Raw genomic sequence first — 22,716 nt, forward strand, 5'->3', positions numbered from 1 at the left:
TTATATATATTACAATTTAAAATCTATACATTAAGTTATTTTTAATATCTTTGTCTCTTTGTCATATCTCAAATTTAAAAATATATATATCTTCGAAGAAAATATTCACTTTTCATCCTAAACTTCAATTATTTCAAATAAACATTTTCAAAATAAAATAATGTCATAAATTCCAATATTAGAAAATTTTTAGAAGTGTAGTTATATATTTTATCTATGAATATCTTTGTTCTCAGTAAATCTCATGTACATTTATAAATACATTTAATTAATTATTAGATTGATTAAAATTGAATAATTTAAATTTATATAATTTTAATTTAAATATTTCAGATAAATATAATTTTATACATAGAAAAGTATTTTATATTTTATTATTACTTTGTTTTATATATGTTATATTAATCTCCAATATTTTATAGGTTTCTATATTAATAAATATAAATTATGTATTTTATTCACAAAAATACATAATTTTAATTCTGTTGATATTAAATATATCATCTTGTCATATTGGAATTGTTTCTTTCTCACAATGGTATATATATATATATATATATATATATATATATATATATGATAAATTTTTTACATATTTTAACAATATTTTATCTTTAGCAACATCTTTAATATTTTTTCCTCACAGACGAAAAAGTTATTAAATAATTAAGGAGATAAGGACTAGGTTTTAGGTAATAATTAGAAAACTTAAGAATATTTTGTAAAATTTGAAGCTTAGACGAACGGAGTGCATCCATTTATTGTAATAACCCATCATATACTCGAAAGAAGAAGGTCGTAAAGAAGTTTCATGATTTTCTGCAAATATGCGAAAACATGGCAATAGACTTATGATCTTTAAGTCCGGGCGCGTTTATAGGTTGTAAATGACAATGGTAAGAGAATATGTCACCGAACGCTGACAAATATATATAATATATATAATACATATGTATATATATAAAACATTGTATAAGTTAACATTTCCGACTAAACTTTTATCGGTGTATCGAAATCGATACAATATAATTACAATATATCTGTATAATAAATATGAAATATCGATATATATGTATATGTGTACAATATATATATATATATATATATCATAATCGTAATAGTTTTGCTCTGATATATTTAGCAATATCTTGTCTGAACGATAAAGAGGATCTTTTTTTCGGTATTTTTGTCTTTTGATAAAGTTTCTCGTGATTACTCGCTAAGAAGATCGGTCCCGAATTTACCACGCGTTGCGCGTCCATTAAAAGAAAATCCTGTCATAGAGACTGCTGTCTCATAATTTACATTAAAGCAATTTTGTGACTAGATATTTCGAAACCGTAACTCCTCCGCTTACAAGTACGTACGCTCGTAGTAACATGATACATGCGAACTGGAGGTAAACATGTGTCAATGAGAAAGAGTGAACTAGTGAGAGACTTTGGAAGGCAAAGAGTGGACGAACTCTTAAAACTATCGATCCGACCGGCGAGTCCTTTCACAAAATGATTGGTGCATCATTTGCGGCACCAACTCGTCGAGTCGATAGTTCGATAGTAACTGCTTGTTGATAAACTTCCCCGTTGTACTCGTCCGAAAATGAGGTAACTAATGATTAAATTGAAAAAGATATTTCAATATTCTTATATAAATTATAGAATCCTTTTCACATTCATATCATTATTAAATAATAAAATACGTAGAGATCGTAAGAAGAAAGCCTGCACAAAGGCTGAACTTTCAAAGCTGAACTGCCACATCTGATAAAATGTGCATAATATAACACGCGATTTAACCCTTTGCGTTCCAAGATTACATCATACTGATCGAAGGTGGCAAGCATTTTACACTTATTTTACACTCATATCCAAGATTGGCTATTCTGGTGTATGAAGGCCACTCTATAATTGCAAACATTTAAATGTATATTATTCATTCACACTCGATTCATGAATCGCAAAGAGTTAATCGCATATCCGCACAAAAACAAGACATTAATAAATTGAATAGGTATATAATAAAATATTCAATATTTCATGTAAAGTAAAAAAATAATAATAAAATATATCTTAAGATAAGAGCACATTTTTCTTATTTATAGAACAGATAGGAAATTTAAAGCATTCGTCGTAAAACTTGTTCCTATCATCACTATAAACAACGTGCGTTTGTTGAGTCAACAGGTTCTTCGATGTTAACAATTGGTCGCGTGACAATGTCGCGTATTCATTCAATTTAATACGCCAATTAGGGAAGTCGCTCAACAAGCGAATATATATCTTTTAAGAATCGGCTGTTAGTATAAATGGTAAGTATAGCATAGGTATTCAAAGTAGAAAGTGTAAAGTATCACAAGAATTACAATAATCGTAATAATTACGTTACATCGCAAAGATTAAGTTCTTGACCTTACTACATCGATCGCACAATAATTATAAGCGCTTTTAATCGAGTCCCGCGCTTCGAGCACGCGCCGATAGACAAAGGGATCTCTATCAAGTCGGATAATTCTTTGTAAATACATCAGTCTTTGACACAATAATTATAATAACACCACTGACAGAGTAAAGCCGTGAGAAATTGCTTTATGGCATGAAGACGAAAGTACTTATATAAAATACGACTCGAGTTCAGAACGTGATCGAATACAATGTGTTGCATTTGCCGGAAGAGGAGAACATCCCTCCGGATAAATTCTGCGAAGGAAACTTTAATAAAAGAGAGAGAGAGAGAGAGAGAAGGGGGGGGGAGAGAGAAAATGGATTTCGATGGAGTTCATTAATACGATGCATAAGCACTTATCGAGAGTATTCAAAAAGCAGCTCAGCAGAATCGTTCTTCATGCGCGACAAGCCAAATCACTCGATTGAAGAATAAGACATCAATCTCATATTATGTTGCAAAAAAGTGCATGTTTTTGTTATCAATATACGTAGATTTTGATTGTGAGTAAAACATGAGATTTTAAACTTTTCTATCTAGAATCGGGATATCTCGATTAATAATAAAGATAAATAATAATACTTGTATTAATAATTTCATGTACTTATTGATTTCATAATAAAAGATAAATAATTAATACTTGTATTAATAATTTCATGTACTTATTGATTTCACGACATAGATTTATGTACGAAATATTCACAGAGATAAAAAAGACAAGAAAAATAATAAATAAATCAATAAAGTTATTTAAATTCTATATCCACATACAATGTGACAAAACGTTGACAAAAAATATCACAATGCGATAATAAATTCAATTTGGCTAAAATTACCGCGGTTCGAGCTCTCCGAGCAAATTCCGCTCAAACAGCAATACACAACGACTTTATATTTGAAATTCTGCCGTAATTAACAGCAATTAACTAACATTATTATCAAATTTCGATCAAATATTTTAGCCCACGAAGGTGCATGCACCAAACCAATTCCCTTAGGCCATACAATTGATTTTCAAGATGTTTAATCAAAGCGTACAATCATTGCACGCGTTGCAACTTGCGACTTAAGTTGCTGTAGCTTGCGGCTGAGGCGGCGTCGGCGCCTGTGTGTTTACATTTGGCCTATAAAATCGATTAACTAATTGTTTCAAACTCATTACAACGCCTAGTCCGGTTCCTGGTTCCATGTTGATGAACGAATCGAGATTATCCTTGCAGGCTGAAATGTATGAGAAATGCAACCGATAAATAAAAAGTATCAAACAGATCATTATATTACATACATACGTGCAAGATATATGGAAAACGATTACAATTAAAAGAAAAAAAGAGATAAATTAAAGTAAATAAATATTAGAAAACAAGAGGAAGAATGTGCTCATTTTAAGGATGACAGTTCCGACTATATTCGAAGGAATATGATTTTCAAAGCTTCGAGAATTATGCAGGATATCATTTGCAGATTTCATAGAAATTTGTTAGCGTCCGACATACTTGGTGTAGAAATCGGAGGATAATCTGGCGGTGTCTTGATCCAAGTGCCGTCCTTGCGCTTCATATGATGCCGATTTGATGCGAACTGTTGTAAGTACACGCTGGCGGGTACCAGACGGAATCTTCTGTGATACTCCGGTCGCAACGCTTCGTCAGATCGGAAAGTTTCAGTCGCATACTTCCAGAAATGCGTGGGAAACGGCAGGCAGCTTTCTAAATCGTACACCACCGCCCTTTCGTCGGGTGCGTAGATGAGAATGGCATGGTAGTCCTACAAAGACAGAACGATGTTGTGAAATATTACGGAAGACAGGAGCACTAAGACATTCTTTTAATTATTATTTTAATTATTATAATTATTATTTTATTACTGTACTAACCCACACGACTAATTTGTCCTCGTCTTTCCCCGATCGTTGACGCCAAAGGGGAACACTTCGTCGTGGGTTGCTTACGAAAACGACATGACAATGCTGGAGTTCAGAAGGATGCCTAGTCGCTACATCTTGGCAAAGCTTCCATACGTTTTCCTCGCTGAAATTGAGTACATATCACTCTTTACTCTCGATCAGAAACCTTCGAACGATATACCAATTCGTTTTTATGAAAAAAATATATAGTTTAATATAGTTTAATATAGTTAAATATAATATATAATGTATACGAATATTTAATTTATTATGTATATCATAGATAATAAACAAAAAATGATTATTAATACATTTAAATTAATACATATTAATTCTTAATTCATAAATTATTTTTAGAAAAAAGTCAGAAAGATTTTTACATAAAATTATTTAGTATTTATATGCAAGATTAATATCAATAAAAGATATGAATTATTGAAACAAAATAATTAATATAAAAGTTAATAAATAATAAAATATCACATTATATAGTTATTGTGTTTTATAGAATACATCGTTAAATTATGGATGTTGGATTATATTGAACATATATGAAAAATTAAAAATTAATTGCAATATTACATGATAGTATAAAAAAATAGAAAAGATACATCGTATCATAATACTGATATAAAATTGCAAATAAGAGAAGTTCGATTTCTGAAAAATCGCGAGGGAATGTTTATACAGTGCATAGCTGTTGGATGGGATAATCACGACGTATTAATAAAAAAAAAATAAGAATTACTTCCCCCCAAACCGTTTTCTGCGTGTTCTGCGCAATTACAAGAAAAATAAAATCGATCCATAATCATGTTCATGCAAGCGGTTTAACGCGACAATGGCTTCGCGTGTGCTGCCTCGTTTCGTGTACATTATCAATCGCATGCATTATTAATTGCAATAAAAGCGATCTCGTGTATTCGCGCCGTTTGAACGGTACGTGAGAGAGCCGGCAATAAACAGCATGGTACTCCAGCATGGCTGGATTGGGTACGTCGAAAGAAAAATTCGCAGGAAGCAGTCGGAGTAGAAAATGCGAATAAGCAGTCGCTCAAAGCTCCCGTCAAGTCTCCGACCTATATATTTATTGATTTCTTTAAAACAGGTTACTTTGCGTCGAAATATACACATTTATCGATAGGGAATCTATCCATTAAATTACATTTACGAATCTTCGAGGACTGTGGATCAAAACCGTTCGTAAGTGAATTCAATCCATAAGAAACAAATATATAAGCTATTATTTATCATAAATTCAGCTTGGAATTTTCTAACTAGCGTACGACTGGACTTTTGTTTTTGCTGTTGATTATCGATTAGATAAGATTTATTAAAGCTATTAAAGCTCATTAATCCTAAGAAATTTTCGTGATTAACAAAAAGTCTGGTAGTTCGGAGATGATTGGAAAGTATCGATATCATTGATTATTAATATCAATTTCTCGTTGCTCGACAAATATTTAAACAATTAAGCCTTATTAAATTCATGATTTGTTATTATATAGATACTTCATAAATAATGCATAATAATGCTGATGTCACAAAATTATAAATTGTTTTCGCAAATGTTTACATAATCATACATGTTTATACAATCAAAATACAGTTTTAAATAAAATTAAATATTGCACTATATTGCACCATATCGTAAACACATCCAAACAATACAAAGTTTAAAAATCTTTTAGATGTCTTTCGCAAAGATGTTTTTAAGACGACTGACCCGATTTTGGACTTTGTATTAGATAATACATCTGAGTATATATATATATATATATATATATATATATATATATATATATATATATCTAAGAAACATCAGGATAATAATGAATAATAAAAAAATATTATGCTCTGGAGAAATATTACACTATGAAGCCTAAATTTTTAACAGCAAACTTTCATGAGACAGTCGGTCTTTAATGGTACCTTAAATTTATTTTTTATAGCAGTACTAGCATACACTTGTACTTAAAATGAAACAGACATGTCCCAAATGAAGTAAAAATGAGAAAGAAAACTTTAGCGGAAAACTTTGCGGTAACAGTGTAACAATCAGTGTAACAACAAATCTGTTTTTTTTAGCCTAGTTGAACTTTCATTTTTTTTCTCGTTCATTTTTTTCTCTTTTTCTCTCTAATATGGAGAGACGAACCGTACAAGTTCAGCTAAAAAGAATAGATCTAATAAAAAAATAAGTTTGTGTCATCGAAAGTACAGTCTACTTGATGATATTACAAATGCTTCGAGGCATTTTTTTCGAGTGGTCAATTCATAAAGGTCTTTGTTCAATCAAACGTCGCATTTGAAACGTTAAATGAACCATAGCTCCCCAAAAATGATCCGCTCATCCGTAATTTTGAATCACGCGCCGCGCGCTCGCTACGGTGAAAGATGGCTCCGCACCGTCGCCGCAACGTATCGATCGGAGGCACGGGTGCATGCCGCAATACGGTGCGTTTGTTTGTTAGAGGATCGATCGGCAGGCCGACCGCGGTAATGCCGGGTCGCGCGCGCGGAAACACTTACCAATAGCAGCTGGTGTTGACACAGTCAGATGCCTTCGTGAAGAGCGGCACCAGGGGCTTCGCGTTCCCGGTCACGCGAGGTTCCACAGCCATCCTGCGTTTTGCGGACGTTCCTGCTGGATGCGCGGGACACGACGCGAGATAAAAAGACGAACGGAGAGCACTGGACGCACCGATCGAACGCGCGCGTTAAGCGAATCGCGCGTACTCCGCGAACTTCATAACGAAACGTCAAAAGATCGCGTCTCTCGAGCTTCCGTTTTCCTTCCTAGTCGCAACGCACACTCCCGTTCATTCGGGACATTGTTTAACTACTGCACTACGGCGCGGCTCGGTCGAGTGTCCCCAGATCGAGTGAGAAAACCCCCACCACGCAGCGCTCGCGCAACCTCTAGAAATCTGCGCAGCGCGACCGCGCATTGACAGATCGCCCCGTACTCGGGGCGATTTTCACACAATTTCGATGCTTAATAGCATTTTCGATTGCAATGGGTTTCGATTTCTACTTTGGGATATAAATAAGAGTTAATTTATAGATATTTATCGTAATGCCCGATTACATCAATAATATTTTGACTTTTTAGGAAAGACTTAAAACTTTAGATTTATTGCACCAGAGCAAAAGTAAGACATAGAATGCCTTAATTTGTATTAATCTTAAAATAAATGCAATTATAACGCAATTATAGATAATAAATGCAATTATAAATAATAACAATTGGTACAACTGAATCTTAGATATTTAATATTCAAAAAAGATAAGATAATAATATGTAAAAGTAATTCTACAAGTTTGTTGTAATATTTTCCACTTTTAGTTCAAACCGGAGTTCATAATGCATATCCAGTTTAATCAATTCAAATCCATTGCAACATACATTGCAATATAGAGAGGCAACGAAGAGCTCTTACATGAGAATCATGTAAATTCGTTCGATGAAATATATTTCAGATAATTAGAGAGCGAAATGAGAAAGGAAACGATTTAGGCCTATGTTCTAAATCCCTTTTATCAATATAAGTACCTCTAAAAGTAGCTCATAGCCAATCAGAAAGTCATTTTTAGAGATAAAAAGAGGATGAACCTTAATTTTTTGTTTTTTTTTTACAGCAGTACCACTTTTGCGATAAAATACGCACGTGACTGCGAAATAACTTTCGGTTATCGCGCATGAGTGAACCTTTTTCTCGATTTGATAACATTGCGCCGATGCATGGCGCGTATTTATGCAACGCAAAAATAAACAAGAGATGCAGTGCGTCTAAGTGCGTTATTGTTTCTACTCGGAATATCGTATCTACTAGGATTGTTGTTACGGATGATAAATTCGACTGGAATGATGAAACGATAAGATAAAAAAATAAAAATTTCATCTAGCCTCATTTATATTATTTATTATTTAAAGAACTAAGCATCAAACAAAACATCCCTCAGAGATAGAAAAAAATAGCTTCTTTTCAATAATAAAGTTATAATCATATAATATTTAATCGCGCTTGCCAACTAATATGACTTTGTATAAAGTATCTCTAGCCTTCAATCTATTTGAAACACTAATCATTTGTTGATAGTGTGATAATGAAACAAACCTTGGACTCCGGATGTCACATGACCATATCATGCATATAAAAGCAAGCCGAATACGTCACATATGCTTTTCAATAATTTCCACGAATTTTGTAAGACACAACTTTTTATACATTTGGACATCCTCTCGTGTTCATTAAAATTAAAGAGTACTTTTTATACAATATAAACAATAACATAAAGATGGCTATTAATCCTGCAAAGGCTATACTCAGGCGAGGATATACCGCGTTATTTATATGCGATGTTCAGGAAAAGTTCACAAAGGCGATATTCCAATTCGATAAGATGGTTCAAAACTCAACAAAATTGGTAAATCTCTTAGATCATATGCTTTACATTATGATTCACATTACATTACATCGGGAGAGAATTGATACATATCGAGGTTATGTTATTTTTCATAATTACATAACATCATCTATTTTTAAATTGATGTTAAATATTGTTGCACCATACTTTATTGTAAAATAAAATATTAATTTATTTTATTTTTCACAGATAAATGCTCTGAAAATTTTAAATGTACCTATGCTGGTTTCTGAACAGAATCCAAAATCTTTAGGGAAAACCATTCCTGAATTCGATATCTCTGGAGCCAAAGGACCTTTCGCAAAAACTCAATTTAGTATGTGTACTCCTGAAGTAAGTATCTATTTATCTTATATTCTATAAAATGTAGTTATAATATTAGATGATTATTACATAAATATGAATATTTTTTTAGATTAATAAGGAGCTTGCAACGCTTTGTAATGGACAGAAACCAGAATCTATTATACTCATAGGTATTGAAACACATGTTTGTGTAGAAAATACAGCTATTGATTTAAGACGATATGGCTATGAAGTTCATACAGTGGCAGACTGTTGTTCTTCACGTACTCTAGAAGACAGATTATTAGCTTTGGAGGTAATTGTGTAATTAATAAGCACATATACAGAATTATCTCTCTCATATCTCTCTCATATCTATATATTGCTCGTATCTTCTTCACAGAGAATGCGAGACATTGGATGTCACATAACTACTTCTGAAAACGTTATATTCAAGCTTATACGAGATGCAAATGACGAGCAATTTAAAAATTTATTGGCTCTCATCAAGACACCAACCGTATACACGGGATTAGTCCCTCATTCAAATATATAAACATTCCTAAAAAGTTATATATATATATATATATATTTTTATTATGTATGATTTCTATTTACCAATACACTCATATATACCAATAGTTTCCAATATACATTTATAAGCAGTTTTATAAAAGGAAAAGATTATATTCTATGAAAATATCAGTTTTATTTCTTTAAAATATCAAAAGCTTAATAATACTTAATAAGTACAATATGATTCAATGTTTTTATCTTGAAATCTTCATTTTATTTCATACCCGTTGAACCAAATCCTTCTGCACCTCTAGTTGTATCATTTAAAGATTCTACCTCTTCTATCTTAGGATATATAATCTTTTCACATATTAATTGAGCTATACGATCACCAGGTGCGATTTCAAAATCCTCATTGCTATGATTGAACAGTACTACACCAACATTACCACTGTTGCAAGACAAAAAATGAAAATAGTATAGTATATAATATATATTGGTATTCTGATATCTAAAATATTTATGGAAACCATACATACCGATAATCTGCATCTATTACACCTGCACCTACATCTAGATGACTTTTCCATGCTAAACCAGATCGTGGTGCAATTCTGCCATATGTACCAAAAGGAACTTCTATTTGTAGATCAGTCTTAATTAACTCCTTGCCATGAGCTGGTATGATATATTTGTATGCACTGTATCATACAAGAGAAATACTTAAAAATCTACACGATCTTCTTCATCAAGCTTTAATAATTATAAACTCTTAGATATTTCTATCAATGCACAATAATTTTAATCTTGATTTAATCTATTCCTTACTTTGATTTAATTCACTCTTTGTCTAAAAGTTAAGTTTTATATCAATAAAAAGATATTAGATTGATATACATTGCTATATATCAAACATGTCAATTATTGTCACAACAAAGATTGAATCGTAGCTTTACTTTTTTCAGAATTATCAGGTTATATGCTACATATTAAAGTTTCAGACAACATAATCGAGATACAAGACATCTTAGATACTTTAGAAATGTCACAGGTATCTTTAGCAAAGATTCTTAATTTTAAATATATTATCTTATGTTATTTATATGTAATATTTCAAATATCTCTAACTAATCAACAATTTACAAAACGTTACCTATCACATGTCAACCGCTAGAGGAATCAGAATAGGAAAAATTAGTATTGGGAATGATGTACCTTCGTAGATCATATCCTGCCGCATATTCCGAGCCCTTTACCGGCGCAAACGCCTTGTCCGAGAGCTTGGCAAACTTCAGCACAGTTCCTGACATGATATTAAGTTATTTTCACGAATTGATCGTAGATTAACGTTCACGTAGGCGAGAACCTCAATGCCACGCTTACCCGCGTTCATCTACCGGTTTACCGCCAAAAAAAGTGGCGGCAAACAGCTGCATACGTAAACTATCTTATCGTCACATATTTTGACGAATTGGACCGAGAGACGCTCGCACAACTAATTTAACTCGTAAAGATAAGAAAAATACGTGACATATTTTGGCAATCGTGATTGCACTGAGTATCTGGGACAACATGATAATGAATGAATGAAATCAATATCGCAGTCGTTGTTTGTGCCGCGAAATTTAAACGTATAGATTGCTCGTTTTGCTATAATGTGACACTAGAGGTCTTTTTTTTTATAACTAATGTATATTTATTATACAATTATATATTTGTACAGTACTGTATATATTTGTACTGTATACAGTTGTACATTTATTTGTACTTAAAATGAAATAGATTTATTATTCGAAGTTTGCGAAAGTTGATGAAAGTGAGAAAGAAAATTTTTTCGATTCTACGTAACGATAAAACAACTGACTCAAGAAGCGAAAATAGAATGCGATTCTTGACAGTCGGTGTTTCCAGTCATCTCGTCATTCGTCTCTCCAACGATACTTTTTACGATAAATTTATTTTTATCCGCGATACGAAAATAATTTCTCGTGCCTTTGAGATGGAATAGGAAAAAACAGATCCGACAGTGTTCGGAATATAGAACGCAATAGACGATAATATCTGTACGTGTCTATATGGAGACACGTACTCAAAGAGAACAATATCAGCTGCAAAACTGCGCATTATTATATCGCGTAGAGTGCTCGTTGATATCGGGGACTGACCTCTCACGCCATATAAAATGCGGCATGCATAGCTCGTCATCTGTGGCAATGTTATGTAGAACGGCATGAAAGTAAGAAACGCACATACACGCTCTGATGCATTTGATATTCGGAGAAAAACTGCATTTTCTCCTTCCCTTCCCCCCCCCCCCCCTCCCGCAAAACACGTGTATCGCTCGACCGGCCGCGCAGTGCGCATGCGCGTAACCACGTGAGATCAATAACTGCGTGTGCGCGCGCTTGCATGCGAACACGTGTTAATTAACACGCGTGCGATCCTGCACGATTGCCGATTATTGTTCGGCAATGTGGACAACGGAGTGCCGATAGCGATCGACAAACATATAGTTCTCGCCGGAGAAATCTCTAGCATTTGCATGATCGTGAAAACGATCGATAACATTCGTTCGTGGCGACAAAACTGTGCCGGAAACTAAACGACGACGGTTCATATCCCGTATTCCCGATTTAAATCTCAATCAATCTGCGAATGATATCGAGTCGGCGACTCGAACGAATTTTAAAAATAGAATTAGGCTTTATGAGAAGTGAAATTTTATATTCTCTGTCTTATCTTATGTATATTATAAATTAATATTAAATATACGAGAAACTTCTTGAGAATTAAGAAGATTGCGAGATATAGTTTTTTCTAAAAATATAGAATTCTATTTAAAAACTACCTTCATACAGCACCATTTATTGTAAAAATGTTGCAAGAAATATTTCTGAAATTTTTTACACGCAATAAATTTCTGAATGTTATTATATTATAAAAATGTAAAATGTAAAAATGTAAAATGATGCAACAATACATGGTTGATAATATCTTATGTCATCGACTTATGGTCTATTAGGTTTAAGATAATTTTGATCGATTTATTTAATTAACAATTAATTTATCAAGTATTATTTACGGCATTTTAATTAATATTATTATAAATAAATAATTATTATTATTAATAAATAAAAATTAATTTTTTATTTGAAATATGGAAAAAAAATAAGAGATTTTGACCGATAGATTAAAAATAAATTTCACTGTGAGCGGTTCTTATTGAATTAATCGGCGATCAAGCTAATCGCAAAATCTAATCAAAATTAACCTTAACACCGTCTTAATTTCTTTTTAAACAAAGTGTTCTCGTTCTCGCGCCCCTGAATTACCTTATTTTTAGAACGATTGAGTGCTCCCTCGTCTTGTCTTTTTATTGAAATATTTACAGTCGATATGTTACTGCCCACGATATCGGTAAATGGATTATGCGCGTATATCCTGCCGTGCGCGCTGTTAATCAAGCCGTCCATATTGTGCGTTAATTACACTTGATACGTGCTCCATTTTTGTTGTGTGTAGCGGTTACGATCCTTTTTGCCGCGTGATGCAACGTTGCGTCACTCGTTGCGGCTGTCACCGCAAAGAACATTCGATACGAGCGTCAATGTCTAATGTCACGAGGTCGAAAGCCGATTTTTTTTTACGGGGAAATGGCAGAACTATAATAAAGTTCGAAAATAACTTAAACGTACAAAGAATCATACGCTTCGGCATTGCCGACAAGGTCCGCTTGTTCTGTCATACGGAAGTCGCCGAGTGTGCACCTGACTGATTATCGCAAAAGAGCCTCAGTCGGGTCGGTGGAGACCCTCGAACTTAACCTTATGTCTTTAATAAACCGCGACGTGATGCGATAAGAAAATATGTTTATCGGCTTCTAGAACTTGCTACGCTCGGCTTTATTTGCTGCAACGCTAAAAGGTCGAGTTGATCAAATGAGATCGGTTCGCATATTAGTCTTTTCAAATTTAAACTTATACTAATAGTATTTTCGATTGCAGTGGGTTTTGATTCAGATTATGTCGTCATAATGTATTTCTTATATCTAAAACGAGATGAATATGAGATGCGAGCGAAAAAAAAACAAAAAAAGCAAATGCAAAGCGAATGCAATATAATAGTATTAATCCGGATCGAAACATTGCAATCGAAAATGCTAAGAATAAAGAGATTGAAAGCTCCTAAAGCAGTGTCAAAATTAATAGTTTTGAGCTTAAAATTGACGTGCAGATATTCACGTCTAATTTCTTAATCTTCACTATATTTTCAGCTATACTTTTTTTATGTAACGATCAGTGAGATTAGTCCATAAACATTGAAAATGATGTTTGACTTATATCTGATATCGATCATTATTTAAACTTTAAAAGCAAATAATTACTTTATATTACTAATGTAAGAGATAAAGAAACTAATCAAAAGTAGTCGATCGGGATTCGAACCTTTTATTCGACACTTTATTCAGTAAACATTAATTAACAGTAATATAATATCAATGTTAGAATTTTCCACTCAACAATGTAACTGTTACATAACACACTGTGTTATGTTGCATTTTTATTATTGAGTGGAAAATTATAACATTAACATTGTATTGTTATTTGATATTATTTGATATTGTTATTTAATATTGTATTGTTAGTTGATGTTCATTGGGTATTCAACAATATTTTCAATCACTATTCTTGATTTTTTAATATTTAATTGATTTCTTACAATTCTGTATTTTCTACATTAATATTCATTAGATTTTAATTAAAAATAATATGATATATGTATATTATCTCTCTATATTCTCTCGCAATGCAAAAGTTTTAGATGGCAGCACAAGTCACGATGGCCAACGAAGGCCCCAATGATATATTTTTTAGCATCTGATCTGTAATTGTCTCGTTTATTTTAAGATCTTGATTTTAGTGTAGTTTTAATATATTTAAGTTTTGATATATTTAAGAAAAAAAATCATATCTCAAAATTATCTTCTGAATTGTCTTCTCTACTAATCTTGTTTTCTCATGAATTCTAAATCCGTGAATTGTTTGTAAGCTTTTCAATATGTCAAGTAAACGTGGGAAAAGCTGTCAGTGGATTTATTGCTTAGATGATTAATATTTATATAATATATCTAAATAAATAATTGTGACATGTATGATTGCGTTGAGATAATAAAAATGCAGTAAACATAATTGAGTGCTCCATATTATATTCTTATGTGTTAATAATTAAGGTTAGTGTATTCAAATAAACTTTTCTAAAGTTTATTTAATTAGCTAAGTTAATGGTACTGGAACTTTTTAGTATATTTTTAGTATAAATGATTTGTGTGATTTTTTTATTATAAGTATATTGCTTTTTAATATGTAAAATTTTATTTAAATATATTATCTTATATATAACGCATGATGAATTTTTAGCTTATATTAAATTTTGTTTTAAAAATGTTCTTTCTATCAGTTTATCGCTTTTATTTTGTCAAACTATATAGTTTTTTCTTTCAATCTAGTATCTATTTTATTTAAGTATAAATTTAAGTATAAATATATATAGTTTATATAGGATTTATATATTTGATTGCTTTAGTTTATTGATTTGATAATAGTTAAACTTCTAATTCTTTTTTTTATTTTAAGTATGCATGGTTTTGTTTAGTTTTGTCAGAGTTAACATGTCCAATTCAGAGGCTGGCGTGGGATGCATTAGTGAAGTAACACTTGCAATTAGTAAAGCAAGAAGTTCTCAGACAAACACTGTGAGAGTCCTTGATAGTCCTGACTCAGATGGATCTGGTCACTCAAACTCATTTACTGTACAACGATTTAATTACACTAATGATAACAATACTAATTCAGATATTCTTCAGTCACCTCTCACTAGCGATGACTTAAGAATACCCATTGTCGGTTATGAGATTATGGAGGAAAGAGCTAGATTTACAGTTAGTTAATTATGTATCAACAATTTTCTATATCATATTAAATTTTATTGGTTCAATTTCTCATTATTATAATATAAATGTTAATATTGTACATGCAACAATGCTCTATTAATTTTTAATAATAGTTTTACAATGATGAATAATTAATATATGCAGTATTATGTAAACTTAAAATACAAATGAAAGATCTGTCTCTTTTATATACTATATTTCGAAGTATTTTAAAGATAGATTTTTTTCTTTGTCTGTGGTACACAGGTCTACAAACTTCGCGTTGAACTGAAAAATGGTGATTGCTGGTTTGTGTTTCGAAGATACACAGACTTTGTTCGACTACTAGCACAATTAAAAAGGCAAAAAGTTCCTATCGCCCATTTGACTTTACCAAGGAAAAAATGGCTCGGTGATAATTTTGCCCCAAGTTTTTTAGAAGAAAGAATATGTGGACTTCAAACATTTGTTAATGGCATTTTAACCAATCCAGTTCTCATAGGTGTTTCATGTGTAAGAGAATTCTTTTGCTTGGACGAACCTCCTGTTTTATCTGACACGGCAGAAGAATCTAGAGTAAATATAATATAAATGTTTATAAATTATAATGCAATTGCCACGTGTTATTTTGGTTAATGAAATATTTAATCCTTTTTAGGCAATATTTGAAGCATTGGAAGATACAATTTATAATTTGAGACAACAATTAAGAGAGCGTGATACAGCACTTGCATCTGAAAAGAGTCGATGCAATGAATTCCGGAAGAAGCTTCATCAGATATTAAGGTAAACAGTAAAATATAATTTCTAAATATTTTTTTTTTAAATATATTTTAAATGTTTCAGTGAAAGACAAACCTGTTCAAAATGTGGTGCAACCCAATAGTAATTTTATAAACTGGGTCATAATATTAGATGTGATATAAATGTTGTTAGATCTGTTTTTATAAACTGAGTCATGATATTATTAGATCTTAATTTGTATAAAGATTAAGTCAATGTAAAAATATGGTAAATAGTATAGAAAGAAAGCTTATTATACAAATGGAATATTTTTGGAAATAATATTTTATATACAAGATATTAATTACATCAGTAAAACTTATTATCAAGTTATATATACATATAAAATTTGTAAATTTTTAGATTTGACTGTATTTAAAATGTTATTTATTTAAATGAATTGCAAATAATATTTTACCTAGAAGTCTTATATTATCTGATATAGTATATATGTATAAATTTATATTTACAATTTATTTATTAAATGTTTTTTTTTATATCGAAGATATAAGATTGGTTAAATGAGTGTATCATTCTCAGTTTCCAAAGAAAAGATTTATGAATCTCAGATATATTTTTTAATTTATTTTTTGTAAAATTTATATGATTAAATGAAGTATTTAACAGACTGAATATCAGAATATCATAATGATTTTTTGCAATTTGCAATTTTGCAATTTTCCATTGGAAGTCAAAACTTTTGGTTCACTTGATTATGCAACCAACGTTCAGTTGATTGCATAAAAAAACTGAAGAGAATACAAAGAAATTTTTGATATATAATATCTTTAATATTTTACATGAAATTATATATTTTGTAAAATTTATATATATAAATCTTATTGTATTTTATAAAATTATTATTACTATATGAAAAGTTTTAATAATAATTTTATTGTACATTATTATTATTTTTCTTGAAAAAATATTGTAGAAAAGACATAAGTAGGATCGATTCAGATTTTATATTTTCAGAATACTATTTCAGATAGGAAAATATTGTTAGATTATATATATAACAAATATTTTACATTGTACATACAAAACGGAGTATATATATTACAATATTGATATATTATTTTGTTGTCTCGATATTTATCATTTCTAAAATGTCAGTAAAATAATTTAATGATAAAATATTTCAATATCGCACAAATATACAAATGTGTTATTTTTTTTAATCATTTACATTTTGCATATTGCATTATTCTTACACACCAATATTTTCTATATAAAATATTTTAATCATACTGTTAAACTATAAAAATCTATACAGAAATTCTTTGCGTTATATGTATAAGGCACATTGTCAATTCTCTTCATGCTTAATACAATTTTTCATTCATCTTAGCAATAAAAAAAATGTAATATAAAATAATGTTCTTCCATGAATTACGAAATGCACGTAACGTGAAGAATGAATGCATTATATGAGCAAATATTATGTGTTCACATATATATATATATATATATATATATATATATACACAATAATAATGGATTAAAAAAATTTTTGGTCAGTCTTCTTTATCTGGAGCGACAATTAAACAAAACGCCTGTATGAAGTACGTCAGTTTAGCTGAAAAAAGAATACATAAATTGAATTGATTGAATCTTGTTATGTACAGATAAAGTAAATTACGTTTTATAATATCATTGACACGTATGTAAAAAGTTTCAATATATTTTTGCACCTAGTTATACTCACCTGATAAACTGTTTCTTATCTTCTTATACACAAATATGTGATATACGACAATACCGAACAGAATAAATGCGAGTGCAAAAAGATATTTTAACGATGGTTCGTAAACTATCGGAAGCACCGCAAGAAAGATGGAGACAGCCAATACTATCCAAGGTATCACGATAGGTACGGTATACGGTCTCGGAGCGTCAGCTTTAGTCCGTCGCATAATTATGAGTGACACCATCGCCAATCCATAGAATACCCACATAAGGAAACTAGCGAACTCGATCAGTGCAGTTATGTCACCTAGCAATAGGCACGCTAGTGAGAGTATACCCTGAAAAACTACTGCTGCGGCCGGTGTCATCTTCTCGATATGCACATAGCTGAAGACTCGCGGTACGTGGCCCTCTCTGCCGGCGACGAAGCATAGCCTAGACACGCTGAATTGTATGCTAAGAGCACATCCGAAGGTTGACAACGCTACACCGAGCGGTATCGCGAAACCCATCCAAGGCGGCAAGACTCGGTCCGCCCAAAGAACCGCCACTGCCGGTGCGCTCTTCATTTCTGGTATTGTTAGCGCTGCCATATACATCAGATTCATGGATACGTACAGAACGGTGATGGTGGGTACAGCAATGAGGGTGCTCCGAAAAATATTGACTTCAGGTTTCTTGATTTCTTCGGTGACGATCGCGGCCGAGGTCCATCCGTCGTATGCCCAGAGACCACTGTAGAAGGCCAGGGCGATGTTACCAGCTGACGTGGTAGTGCCGCGAAAAGGATCACGGAGGAGTTCCACGTGGCCTGAACCCAGCCACCATATTCCACCGCCGATCACTACCATACAAGCGATCACTTTGCACATGGTGAACACGTTCTGCACTTTTACATAGAGTTTGACGCTGATGAGATTGATATATGTTATCACACCCAATGCCATGACCGCTATGAGCTTCTTCAGTATTGCCATGGAATCGACGGATATGTTACAGAAGAATCCGGAAAACGGCTGCACGCTATATTCCGCGAAAGTCAACATGATCACCGCCACCTCCGCCGGTCGCAGCAACATCACGTAGACCCAGGAACAGATGAACGCCGGTATCTGACCGGCGTAAGGATGTAATGGCCCGAAGGCCTCCATGAAGTATGCGTATTCGGCGCCGGAACGTGGTACCACGGTACTCAACTCGGCGAAGGCTAACGCGCCTAACAAGGACAGCACTCCACAGCTAATCCAAACGATCAAGCAAAATCCCACAGATCCTGATCGCTCAAGGGCGCTGGTTGGTGAAACAAAAATGCCGGAACCTGGACAATAAGACATAACAAGATTATAGTTAATTTAGTAGTATTCGGCGGAGTCAGAACGGTAGTTCACTAATTCTCTATGACGTGGATGACCGATTAATCTCGATTAACCTTTCCGATGTGTTTTAGTCGTATATAAATATTATGTTGATAGACAAAATATTTGTTGGCCATTATTGTCGGATCATTGATCCGTTGATCATTGACAGAGTATTTAAATTATTTGCAAGCTGCGTGACGAAGTTTTTTATTGCATATTAATAAAGCGCTAAAAATTTTTATCGCAAGTTTGACATTGGAACAATTGGGCTAAGTGATTCGATAAACACGATATTATTTAATTGCGCTTTAGTTGCAACGCCGTTATGTAGGATAATATAATTTGATTTTGTAGATACAATATCAGTAATTAATTCTTGTCTCTTGAACTATGAATTCTGCGATGATTTACGAGTTGATAAATGATAAGGTTTAGAAATATAAGAGATAATACGCTTAAAAAATTTGAAGGTTTTATTAAGCTTTCGAGAAATTATATCACGTGAAAATGAATATTTTAATCTAAAAAATATTTAATTGATTTGTATTTATTGCTTGTGAGTTTTTTATGCATAATTGTTGATTTATATATGCCTAAATAATTCTTTATTTTATAATATAACTTATAATGGTTTAAAAGAATATTATTATTTATCAATAGTTAGTAATTTTTTTATTATGATTTATTATTTTATTATTATTATTTGTTAATATTATTAATATTATTAATATTATTGTTAATATTATTAAGTTATTATTTTTTAAAAGAATGTTATTTCATATTTTTGATTTTCTTAACACCCGGTATTAAGACTGTGTGAAAAAGCATCCCGGACACCGTCAATCAACTGTTAAAATACAAGCGCTTCAATGTATAAAGCGGTATCTTATTTGGGGCTATACAATTATATAATTACTGTTAACTACTCTTAAATAGTCTTGCACTAGAAGCTACCACCACTGTTCCGAGAATGTCATAATTTATGATCGTTATTTATTATGCCGCGTTTTAACGACACATTGATAAATGGTTTTGCGATTATTCATTATCTATAAGTATATGTAACGTTTATGATATACATACACGCGGTACATTTCGTTGTTTTATGACTGCAAATGATGGTCAAAATAAAAACATAACAAAAACATTTTATTGACCGGAGGTTGAGAAAAAGTCGGCCAATGACTCTCTTTGTTTTTTAAAATATTCCGCTGTGCGTGATTTAAATTTGGAACTTATAACCGCGATACAAAAAAGAATTAAATCGAATTGATATTTAAAATCTGCGGAATATTGAATTCTTTCTTTATCTTCAAAATTGGAAAATTATTGTAGATCTCGCTCTATCATTTGTTTTCTCTGCTCTATTTTATTATTTAATATTCTTAATATTAAATGATAAAATAGAGCAGAGAATTTTTTTCATAGAGTGATTAGGTAAACAATCTCCTCTCAATCTTTCTCCTATAGAATGAACTAATTTTGTTAAAACAATAAGTTAAGAAAGAAAACAAAATAATTAAACAGAATGATTAAATAGAATATTTTCGAAATTTCTCGTTTATGGCGCGATTTCTTTATACCGAGGAACATCTGTACAAAGAATTTTATAATAATGCATATTTATGGGATTATTTTTATCTCTTAATTTGCTCTTTACACAGATGTTTCTCAGTTCAATGGTAAACCTTTATATTAATTCTTTTTTACATTTCTTTTCCTTATTGTTTCATTCCTTTTCCTTATTGTTGAACGAATGCGTATACATATGTTAACATATTTTGGAATTTGATTTTGAAATTAGATTGTTTATTATATCGTTAAATAATGCCAAATGAAAATAATTTTCGTGACTTGCAACAAGAGCGCGCATCGTGCCGAATCTTTTTTTAGCACGCTGCAGTGGTAAATAATCATGCATGGATTTAAACGAGATCGTCTTCTTTGTGCTGCATTACGATTTATCGCTCGTGCATGATTACGAATGTGAGTGTCAGAGATCGGGAATCCACAAATAAAAATAACAAGAATGAGTCTTCCGTCTTTATCCATCTATACGTGTTGCAACTCGTGTTACAGTTTCTACAATCTACGATCAAACGGACTCACGAAATATCACGTCCTTTTTGCATGGAGCGTTACACACGAGGGAATAAAATGAGTACGCGCGTACGCGCGATGTATAATTTATAATTTAAATAATTTATAAATTAAATCCAAACGTATAACAGAAATGCAAACTGAATTCCGATGGAGAACGGAGTCACGCGGACTCACGCAACGACAATTGTATTTACGATTCGTGTATTCACAAAAAGTTTCTAAGATTTTAGGTCAACAATAACGTCTCACCGATCATCACCGCCAGGATGATGCTGACGGCGCTGAAGAGTCCCAGCTCTCTCTTCAGCTCGATTTTTCCGGCCGGCTGTTTTTCCTTTTCTTGTGCCATTTTTTTCTTTATGCCGAGAACGGGGACGAGGAACGAGAGCGCGGAACACGTTGTACCGATTCGCCGACACTGTCAACAGTGATTCAAAATTCAATGACACATGCTTGGACTGCCACTCTCTGTTTGGCGGTGGTGGCGGAGGCGGCGGTGGTGGTCTTTATCTTCTCCTCTGGACGGCAACCGCAAACTTGCCGTCGACGCTCCACGCTCGATTGTAGCGGGCTCGACCATGTGACTGAAGCTATTGGAAGGGTTTATCGCGGACAGAGCTTCAAATCAGAACTACTAATGTACCAGCTCGTTTACTCCTTTTCTGACGAGCGCACTCGTGCAGATAAGGAGACATTCGGTCTCGTCACAGACACACAGATTCTCCATCTTTCTTGATTATCGGTCAATAGAGAAGATAAATGAAGAAATCGACATTACGGCAATTTCAATATTGAATTATGAGGACTATCTGGCACCGACGGAATTATCGCTCATATGAATAAATAGGCTACGTTAACCGGTTTATTTGTTCGAATTCTTTCGACGGCTTTGTTACGCTTGGATAAATCGACAAACGTCTAATCAACTAAGTCGTCAGGTCGTTCAATCAAGCGTCTATCGGTGTACCATTGCAACCGTGCGATAAATAGATAAGATAGCAATTTTGTCTTTCTGGTATTTTGGTATCGCAAAATAGAATCTCTGTAATTGTGCCACTCCATGACGTGGTAATTGCCTCTTTTGGCAATTGGTCTTGACGCAATTGATTGTGAAGGTTACACAGGCAATGACTCAAGCAGTTTGAAAGTACAATAGATAAAGCAAATATGCAATATACAATTTTTTATATAATATAACAATCAAAAGTCGCGATCAAATATACAAATATATAATGTTGTAAGAAAGAGTTCTGTAGAGAGGGTATCTGTTAACG

The 22,716-nt window shown here is 32.4% G+C and overlaps 5 protein-coding genes and 1 long non-coding RNA gene across 8 annotated transcripts; 3 read left to right on the forward strand and 3 right to left on the reverse strand.

The window, feature by feature from the left end:
• Window positions 1-717: 717 nt before the first annotated feature.
• On the reverse strand, window positions 718-11,786 carry LOC105422251 (protein N-terminal glutamine amidohydrolase). 2 transcript variants are annotated; one of them, XM_089076957.1, is made up of 4 exons: window positions 11,746-11,786; window positions 4,319-4,472; window positions 3,939-4,209; window positions 718-3,663 (listed from the first exon to the last, which is right to left on the reverse strand). In XM_089076957.1, exons 1-4 carry the CDS (start codon window positions 11,769-11,771, stop codon window positions 3,509-3,511), a joined length of 606 nt encoding a protein of 201 aa, XP_088933083.1. In that variant the 5' UTR covers window positions 11,772-11,786; the 3' UTR covers window positions 718-3,508. The 2 variants fall into 2 exon arrangements, with proteins under 2 accessions (XP_088933083.1, XP_088933082.1); XM_089076956.1 differs by lacking the exon at window positions 11,746-11,786 and adding an exon at window positions 6,881-7,229.
• LOC148936735 (uncharacterized) lies at window positions 5,197-6,307 on the forward strand. The gene is made up of 3 exons (XR_016139291.1): window positions 5,197-5,341; window positions 5,457-5,551; window positions 6,040-6,307. It is a non-coding gene; the product is annotated as an uncharacterized LOC148936735 (long non-coding RNA).
• LOC105422250 (isochorismatase domain-containing protein 2) lies at window positions 7,768-9,845 on the forward strand. The gene is made up of 4 exons (XM_025217130.2): window positions 7,768-8,779; window positions 8,969-9,112; window positions 9,195-9,380; window positions 9,468-9,845. The coding sequence occupies exons 1-4, from the start codon at window positions 8,651-8,653 to the stop codon at window positions 9,618-9,620; spliced, it is 612 nt and encodes a 203-aa protein (XP_025072915.2). The 5' UTR covers window positions 7,768-8,650; the 3' UTR covers window positions 9,621-9,845.
• On the reverse strand, window positions 9,656-11,872 carry LOC148936736 (deoxyuridine 5'-triphosphate nucleotidohydrolase, mitochondrial-like). Of its 2 annotated transcripts, none has more exons than XM_089076958.1 (4): window positions 11,746-11,872; window positions 10,796-10,883; window positions 10,120-10,281; window positions 9,656-10,031 (listed from the first exon to the last, which is right to left on the reverse strand). In XM_089076958.1, exons 1-4 carry the CDS (start codon window positions 11,810-11,812, stop codon window positions 9,854-9,856), a joined length of 495 nt encoding a protein of 164 aa, XP_088933084.1. In that variant the 5' UTR covers window positions 11,813-11,872; the 3' UTR covers window positions 9,656-9,853. The 2 variants fall into 2 exon arrangements, with proteins under 2 accessions (XP_088933084.1, XP_088933085.1); XM_089076959.1 differs by lacking the exon at window positions 11,746-11,872 and adding an exon at window positions 10,964-11,722 and having other exon boundaries at window positions 9,749-10,031.
• Window positions 11,873-14,396: 2,524 nt separating this feature from the next.
• Window positions 14,397-17,456, forward strand: Snx16 (sorting nexin 16). Its single transcript, XM_011631557.3, has 5 exons — window positions 14,397-14,810; window positions 15,233-15,518; window positions 15,777-16,085; window positions 16,168-16,295; window positions 16,356-17,456. Exons 2-5 carry the CDS (start codon window positions 15,249-15,251, stop codon window positions 16,393-16,395), a joined length of 747 nt encoding a protein of 248 aa, XP_011629859.2. The 5' UTR covers window positions 14,397-14,810; window positions 15,233-15,248; the 3' UTR covers window positions 16,396-17,456.
• On the reverse strand, window positions 17,239-22,576 carry LOC105422253 (b(0,+)-type amino acid transporter 1). The gene is made up of 3 exons (XM_011631558.3): window positions 21,692-22,576; window positions 18,001-19,299; window positions 17,239-17,871 (listed from the first exon to the last, which is right to left on the reverse strand). Exons 1-3 carry the CDS (start codon window positions 21,789-21,791, stop codon window positions 17,810-17,812), a joined length of 1,461 nt encoding a protein of 486 aa, XP_011629860.2. The 5' UTR covers window positions 21,792-22,576; the 3' UTR covers window positions 17,239-17,809.
• Window positions 22,577-22,716: the final 140 nt, after the last annotated feature.

This window comes from Pogonomyrmex barbatus, unplaced genomic scaffold (assembly GCF_055798465.1).
Source record: "Pogonomyrmex barbatus isolate J1 unplaced genomic scaffold, ASM5579846v1 scaffold2, whole genome shotgun sequence".
NCBI lineage: Eukaryota > Metazoa > Arthropoda > Insecta > Hymenoptera > Formicidae > Pogonomyrmex > Pogonomyrmex barbatus.